Source organism: Triticum dicoccoides, chromosome 5B (genome assembly GCF_002162155.2).
Source record: "Triticum dicoccoides isolate Atlit2015 ecotype Zavitan chromosome 5B, WEW_v2.0, whole genome shotgun sequence".
NCBI lineage: Eukaryota > Viridiplantae > Streptophyta > Magnoliopsida > Poales > Poaceae > Triticum > Triticum dicoccoides.
In genome coordinates, this window is record NC_041389.1 from 343,119,475 (window position 1) to 343,128,103 (window position 8,629).

The window sequence follows — 8,629 nt, forward strand, 5'->3', positions numbered from 1 at the left end:
TCGCGAACAATTGAAGAAAAAAAAATCTGATTGAGCATCTATGGGCGATTAAAGGGGTCAACAATGTTGGGATGTAATGTTTGAATTTTTTAAAATTTGAACTACCGCTGCATAGACTATTTGAATATATGTACTCTATGCATGCGACTATTTGAATGTCTGTACTCTTTGTATGCGGCTATTTGAATGGCAACATTGGATGGCCACCTCCCGCATCTATGTAGGCTAGTCCTCCTGTCCACGGACGGATGTGGGAGAAAATTAAATTTACTGGGCCGACATCGAAGATGCCTAATCCTCCAAAGGGGGAACACGCGATTTGTAGATGCCACATTTCCCCATAAAATCATTATGCGGACCTTGGATCGATTCTCAGCACATGAATCAAGGATTAAGTTATACGTACTGACAATTGGATCAGAATCCAAGATTCACTTACTCCTATATGCATTGGTTGAAGATCTAGTCTTCTCGATGGAAAAAATAAAATAAAGAAGCAGGTCAGACCTTGTAAATAGCTGAAAAAGAGACTTGGATCACATGAGACCGGCCAAGTAACCTTTCTTTAGAACAGTTTAGAGGGGCTTTTGCTACAAGAATCGTTTGAAAAAGCAAAACAAATGTCCAAATGAAGTACAGATAGTGCACCAACAGTGGTCTCATGGACACGTACATTCGTTTGTCAGAGCACGGAAATATTTGCTACCAAATTTCTCTTCTCGGGTTCTGTTCTGTGAAAATGGTTGTTGCAACAGCCAAAACAATTCTAGTGCTTGAAGACGATCAGAACAGCAGTGCAGTTATCCTTGCACCTCCTCTCGCGGACAGCCTCCTTCACCAGGCGCCGCACTGCGAGCGTGGCTGAGGACGTCTCCTATTTAGCAAAGAGTCGTGTTAACAAAGGTTAGTCATGTGTGTTAGTCTCAGAGTTTGAATTTACACGAGGAACTGGGTTAGTCATGTGTGTCTTACATAATAATACAAAGTACTCCCTCTGTAAACTAATAGTATAAGATCTTTTAGATCACTAAAGTATAGATCTTTTACTTTAGTGATCTAAAAGATCTTATACTATTAGTTTACAGAGGGAGTACAAGTTTAAATTATAACATCTTTTCCCAAGAAATTCTCCCTTCCAAAACCCTAGTTATTAATACTGCGCTGGGCGCCTGCGCCTGGCCACTTGCAACCTTTGGCCCAAGAGCTCCCCCAGGTCACGGCTACATCATGAGATCATGGAGCTCTACCATATATACACAGGTAATCACATCCATGAGAGAATGAGTAACACGAGTTTACTACAAAATAGTCTTACAATTCAATTTCAGCATCGTCCAATCAAAATCTAATCACTTTTACCTCAGAAGAGATAACTAGCAGAAAATAGTGGGTACAAGAAACAAACGTATTTAGAGTTATAGAGATTAGTTTGAAGAAATAACACCTTCAATTGCTTCTGGACAAATTCAACAGCGTCACTTGGCCCAAACACCTGGGTTCACATAGAAAGTTAAGACTTACCACAAATATGATTGAAGAAATCCAAATGAAGCAAAAACTAATATAGCAAAGAAACGGGAAATAAACATACTCCCCACAAGCCATCACACCCAAGAATGATGAAATGGTCCTTCACTGTTAGTTCAAAAGAATGGACATCTGGTGTTGCAATCAACCCCACCTGCACGATAGTTGATTGATATATGTTGATGCTCCATTTATAGACAGCATTGTTAACATAACTAGCTTTCAGAAAGCGTGCTTAAGGAGCTTGGATTAAGCATGCAATGGAACACGTTTTTTTTCTTTTCCGATAGATGTGGTGATGAATAAAAAATATTGGGTATTTTGGCTAGACACAGCTTCATGTGCAAAAACAAGACAGTCTATGTCTTCGCAAAACATAGATAGAACCTTTAGCAAATGTTGTAAAATTATCTCTGTAATGTGGGTACCTCATACAAATGCAGAGTGTTTGAGTCTTCAACAGATTTGGATGTGAGCAACATAATGTAAGAACTAGCGACTGGCATAAATTAGAAATGCAAGTCCAAAGTTGTACCCAATGGATGTGAACTCTATACAACAGATCTGTGTTTTCATGAACTCTCCCATGGGTACCTCCATTATTGCATTCTTGCAAACGGATGGCCAAGTGAGAAAATATAACTGATAGTTTGATACGAGGGTTTACTAGCATCCCAGAAATAAAAAACTTCACTACTTGATCTTTCTGCCAAAGAAAAAAAAACTACTTGGTCTAGAATAAACATAAAAGTGCGCATAACTGTCAGCATAATTATTTCTAAGCAAACAGATACATCTCTGTGGTCATTATCAGTGACCCTATGCTCCTGGAACTCACAAAGGAGTTCCATTGAGTGATGAATAACTTATACTAAGAAATGTCATCTATTTGGTAGATGGGCATGAGAATTGAGGGTCTAATTCCTATAGCTTAAGAAAAAGGAGGAGGAAAGTGGTATACTCCAACAGTATATATTTTCCATATACACAAATGGAACACCAGAATAAAAAATATCAGCAAATAAATCTGCATCAGTAAACCTTCTTAAAGTGACGATCTCCAAGAGCTCTAGATACTTCAATGCGCCCTTGTAGTCTTCCATTGGGACCAACAGAACCTCCAGCCTTTGTACAAGAACAAGGTTAAATTAACCGTGAGCCAAGACACATCAAAATGAACATTTAATATGCAATGGTAACCTCATCAAATACGGCATTTGGAGAGCGGTGGTAAAATCAGGAGCAAATGAGACCACAGAAGAAAATCAATAGAGGAGCAAATGGACTACAGGAGAACAAATTTGTACTTCTTATCACAAATCAGCTAATTCCTATTGCTAACAATTGGTAGCAATTAGAGCAAGGCAACTAGGCATAGGTTCAACAGTTAGGTGTGGAGGAGATGCGTATGTTGAGATGGATGTGTGGCCACACGAGGAAGGATAGAGTCCGAAATGATGATATACGAGATAGAGTTGGGGTAGCACCAATTGAGGAGAAGCTTGTCCAACATCATCTGAGATGGTTTGGGCATATTCAGCGCAGGCCCCCAGAAGCTCCAGTGCATAGCGGACGGCTAAAGCGTGCGGAGAATGTCAAGAGAGGTCTGGGTAGACCGAATTTGACATGGGAGGAGTCCGTTAAGAGAGACCTGAATGATTGGAATATCACCAAAGAACTAGCTATGGACAGGGGTGCGTGGAAGCTTGCTATCCATGTGCCAGAGCCATGAGTTGGTCGCGAGATCTTATGGGTTTCACCTCTAGCCTACCCCAACTTGTTTGGGACTAAAGGCTGTTGTTGTTGTTGTTGTTGCAACTAGGCATAGGTTGGATGCACAACCAAAATGCTAATATTCTAATGCTCGACAAAGTCATGCAAACAAACTAGAATAATATCAGGCTTCAATTTGGTATAATTGCCATAATCAGATCTGATTTGACAACTTATGGTGCCAAAAAAAAATGATACAACATCCTTGCATTGGCAACTATAGACCAAGCAGGGAGCTGTTTCATTTGGAACATACAAAACGAAGAAAAACATAATTTATGAGGGAGAACTGAATTAATGTTGGAACCATAAAGCTATTCACCTTCTGGATTCTCGAGCGTTCTTGTGGAAAGATGGCTTTGTGTTCTCTTGTCAAAACAATAGCTTTCAGTGGACTTTTGGTGTCAGCCACCGCACCTTCACCATCAGTTGAAGTAGAACGAGCTAATACTGCTTTAGCATCCCCAGCATTCGCAACTAAAACCTGGAACATGTCAACAAAGCTTATGCAAATAGATTGCAACGATTAAATAGTACTCCCTCCATTCCAGAATATAAGGTGTATCGATATTCATGCAAGTGAAACTTGTGTATGTTTGACCAAGATTATAGAATAAAATATCGACATTTACAATACAAAATAAAATATGAAAATACTTTTCGTGATGGATATAATGATACAAATTTGGTACTGTAGATATTGGTATTCTTTTCTCAAAACTTGGTCAAACATGCACATGTTTGACTTTTGAAAAACCTAGTACACCTTATATTTTGGAACGGAGGGAGTGTAAAATTAAGGATTGAGATTTCACACGTAAAAATTTGCAAAATGAACAAATTATGCATCTCAAATCAAGCATGAGCATTCTGTACCAAAAAGATAACACCACATAATTAGAGTTTGTTGCGCATAAGAAGAGAAACCAACGAGTTAATTATGTTGTTGGTAGATTAGTCACAGTCGATTATGCCAGAGTTATGCTGCCTTGAAGGTAGGCATGTGATATAAAAATAATTAATCATGGGCACACTGATGAAACAGTATCTCCTACTAGGTGAATGGAAGTATATATTTAATAAAGGACCAAATAATCTCATAGACCCTGATTCCATACAAACTCCAAACTGGATAACCAAAACGAATTCCAGAGTATGACGGTGCAAAAAAGGTTGTGCATAATGAAGAAAAAACCTGGTACTGTAAACTTACCGTCTGTCCCAAAACCCAAACACATACAGCTGTTGCGCCATCTTGCCAGTTTCCTATAGACAAGACACGTGAGTATTATTAATATCATGAGAGAAGCAACCGATAAGAAAGAAATAAACTTAAATAATAGTTTTTCGACACTGCCATATTTCTAGGCCCTGCATACTTGCCTACTTGGTACAACAAAATGTCTACTATTGTCAATTTGCCATCATAACTAAGAGGTTATCCTAGTCACTGTAAGAACCGAGGCTCACCCTATGTCATTGTGTTGATTTACCTATCTTTAGCTCAAAGCACCAGCCAAGGTTCAGAAAAAGTGCTAGCTCTTAGGCGGGGTGATGGGTGACCATCTAGACGCACATAGGCACTGCCTAGAAAACCACCAATTGCAAGGGAGAAGAAAGAGATATAGGTAAAAGGAAGAAAGATAATAGTGGAGATTGGCTGCAAAGCTGGCCCAGCTCAACTGGTCCGCTAGTGGAATACTATAGAAGTTTATAGCACCCTTCCTTGCCTAAACACACACGAAGCACCAGCCATCAGCTTCAGTTTTTTACCACAAGGAGGTGGCTTATGAGCCAAGGAAAGATCTACTGTACGTAGGATACCCTCTACATCATTTTATAAGTTAGTCTAACCAGTAATAAGTATATCAGTACACTAGCCCTGCTAGATAATGTCCCAATAAGGGACATAGGTCTAACCAGCCATTCAGAAAAAGAGTGCCTGGGCAAACTGGCGTCACAAACACTGGAAATTGCAGAGGAACAAATGATGAAAGTTGAGACCATAATTTCTTACCTTTAGCACTTTCTTGCAGTAGTGATTCATCAGCTTTACGGAAACCTACAAACAATAAGCATTAGGTCAAGATAAATCAGTGGTATAAAAATAACAAACAAACTTAAAACGGAAGAACATTGAATGGGCAATAAGAAGAAACAAAGAGCAAAAAGGCACCATAGAAACACAGAAGAAAAATAATATGCTGTACTGGCAAAATGCTAGTGTAAAGCGGAACTAAAATCATGTCAACTCAAAAGCTGAAAATCACATACAAGATGGCAATTCCCATTGCCATTTACCATACAATACATTTATTCTAGAATGACAGTTAGAGAAACTGAGAAATATCTTAAGAATTCTAAAATAACCTCACCAGCATGTAACATGCTCAAGGATTAAGGGGCTGTTTGGATTGCAGCCCTCAACTGCCGATCCAAAGAATTGGTCGTTGACCAAGCCTGGCTTCCCGTTTGGATGGGAGCCAATATTTTGGTACGCCCAGCCCACTCTGGCTCCCCCAGTTCAGTTTGACGCCAAAAAGTTGGCAAGTCCGGGGCGGCCAGATGCTGCGTCAATTAATTGGCTCGCCCATGATTGGCAGGGCGCACCCAGGCGAAAACCAAACAGCCCATAAGGGCCAAGGCTGCCTTCCATGTTAGTGCAGAAATATAGAATCAATTTGATCCTTGAATAAGATAAAGACCATTTTTTTTATTGTATGCATAATGAAAATTGTGAAGTACAGCGATGAAACTAGTAGGACTCTTCTAACTAGTATTATTAGCGCTGTTATAGTCTAGAGTCTAGACAAGAGAAGAATTTCATGTACTAAATACCTTCAATAATGGCCTTCTTTGCCACTTTAACATTCATCTGCAAGACAATATATCAATATTAGTTAAATGGCCAACAACAGAATAAACACAACTGGAATATCAGAATCATGCACGTTAATTTGAACATGAATCACTCATGAAATAGTCTCCTAATCAACATAAACGAAAAATAGAAGGTATAAACTTAATTTTGTACAAATTGAAAGTCCAAAAGTTAGCCCTCTCAGTGAGGAGTTGATGTCAAGAAGCAATAAATGGTCAAGTGATCTAATAGATATCAATTCCTCATCGACCAGGCCAAAGGAGAAGATGCGAAGTGCACAATCATAAATGGAAGCTATCATGAAAAGCTTCGCCTTGATTGCACACAAAGATATTCCAGGGAGACGTTAGTTGAATAGGCATGGAAGCAGAAGAAAAAATGAGGATAAAATTTACTAAAAAAAGACAACTGTTGAGTAGGCATAGAAGGAGAAGAAAAAAATGAGGATAGAAATTACTGAAACTCCAATGAGACAGTAGTTGAATAGACAAAGAAGCGGAAGAAAACATTAGGATAAGTGTCAGTGAAACACCATTCCAAGGAGGATGCAAAGAAACCATCTGAGTGTAGCACTAAAAAAATGAAAAAACAAGTAAGAAAAAATCCATCTGTACGAGAAAAATTGCAAGCAGGGCGGGCTACCGGGCAATACCATAGTAGAAGTGTAGTGTTAATTTTAAGCAAGTGATGAGCAGATTATGAACTAATTGACGAATTTCATGGGACGAAGCGGGATGCCGCTTGCACCCCTCAGTACGAGCAACTGAAGACAGAACAAATACATCATAACATACTAATGATTAATGAAAATATTGAACAGAAGCAGACAATGTGAACAGACCAACTCACGTGGTAATCCTGCAGCAATAACATGCGGGTGTAAGTGCTTCTGTGCATACTCCGCGGCCAAGCGGCCACCATGCCCATCATATATTGCAAAATGTGCAGATCTGCATCAAGCTACCTACATTAGCTACATACATTGCATGCAAGTAATTAATATGAAGAGAAAGAGGGGCACCTCAAATTTCCAGGAGATCCCATGCTAGCATCAGGAAGCACCACCCAGGCATCCTCCATTGTATGCCTGCAGCCCTTGTCTTCTGCAGCATCGGCTTCAACACTAGTTAGTATCATCTCTTGCTGACTTGGAACTTCCAAGATGGTTGTGGATTTCTCATCCGAGATGCATGGGTCTAGCGGCAAGTTGCTTCCATTTTGAGGGGTGTCTCTCTTTTCACCATTCATTTCTTGAGAACTAGCAGTCTCTACTTGACAATCCTTTTCAGTAGAAGTGGCAGCACCTTTTGGGCGTTTTGATACCCAATCTTCATTGCTGGAACTGGCTTCACGCTTTTGATGAGTCATGAATATGATGAGACTAAACAATAAAGTTTCCAATAGCCGTGTATCGATTTCACCAATTTAAGGCACCACTGGATGAACAACACATAAATGTCAGGAAATGTTGCCTAGTAGAAGCTAAAAACAAAGGTTTGACGGAAAAATGGAGGGCGCTAACTGGGTGGTAGCCGAAGAAAGATATGCTTTGGCAAACTAATAGCGAGGCAAGCTAAACAAGAACCAGCCCACCAACTTAGTTGCGTCACGGATCTCATAAGTAGCATAAGTACTTACTAATAACAACCCTGCATATCTAAAATGCCTACACGAAGATATCAGCGAAACATTAATACATGCTCACACAGATATACTAAATTGATGTATGGAAATGATAATCGATTTTCCCTCAAACTTTGATTATACAGCGAAACATTAATACATGCTCACACAGATATACATTCCTACAACTTTGTTCCTATTTTCCTAACAAAAAAAAGGACCGATTACTAGGTCGTCAAACCCACATCAAACAACATATTGCCCTAACTAGATTCAGACAACACAGAACCTAGGGAGTTCAATGAAGTTGTGCCATTGAAGCAACTACATATCGAATGATTCTATGGGGTAACCACACGCTGACACGACGCGATATGTACAGCCTTGCTTCCCATTATGGCTCCGAGACTGGTCCTATAATCAAAGGAGCGCCTCCATCTACCAAGCAGCTACCAACAACAGACTTTTCTTTTGGAATCGAACAGGCAAACCGCAAAATATCAGCAAATCGAGGTGTTACCAGTGGAGGAACCCCCAACAAGTGCCGGTAAGACAGAACAAAACGGGTAGAGCCTAGCAGGCGAGCAACGGCGGGCTCACCAGAACTCGGATGGTGATGACAGGTGACCCCCGGGGATGGCGGAATTTGTATCTCCGGGCCACGGGCGGGTCCGTACGCTCACCGATGTGGCCGGCGAGAAGCGGCGGAGGTAGCGGGGGGCTTGGCTGGTGGGGGATCGATGGGACGATAACAAGTTTTTTTTTTTTGAGAAATATGGGACGATAACAAGTGGTCACGTCTCGCCTGGACTGTGGGCTAGTTGA

At 40.3% G+C, this 8,629-nt stretch overlaps 1 protein-coding gene across 1 annotated transcript; it reads right to left on the reverse strand.

Annotated features, from left to right (window-relative positions):
* Positions 1-541: 541 nt before the first annotated feature.
* Positions 542-8,572, reverse strand: LOC119308816 (probable protein phosphatase 2C 67). Its single transcript, XM_037584976.1, has 11 exons — positions 8,405-8,572; positions 7,203-7,617; positions 7,023-7,131; positions 6,139-6,175; positions 5,318-5,362; positions 4,514-4,566; positions 3,623-3,784; positions 2,569-2,652; positions 1,592-1,681; positions 1,445-1,492; positions 542-874 (listed from the first exon to the last, which is right to left on the reverse strand). The coding sequence occupies exons 2-11, from the start codon at positions 7,547-7,549 to the stop codon at positions 767-769; spliced, it is 1,083 nt and encodes a 360-aa protein (XP_037440873.1). The 5' UTR covers positions 7,550-7,617; positions 8,405-8,572; the 3' UTR covers positions 542-766.
* Between the last annotated feature and the right edge of the window lie 57 nt (positions 8,573-8,629).

Bases quoted from the DNA above. Each gene is read 5' to 3' on its own strand.
- LOC119308816 (XM_037584976.1), bottom strand. From the start codon at position 7,549: ATGACTCATCAAAAGCGTGAAGCCAGTTCCAGCAATGAAGATTGGGTA. The intron at 3,785-4,513 runs GTAAGTTTACAG...GACATGTTCCAG, and splicing joins TTTGGGTTTTGGGACAGACG to GTTTTAGTTGCGAATGCTGG. The intron at 2,653-3,622 runs GTGAATAGCTTT...TCTTGTACAAAG, and splicing joins AACGCTCGAGAATCCAGAAG to GCTGGAGGTTCTGTTGGTCC.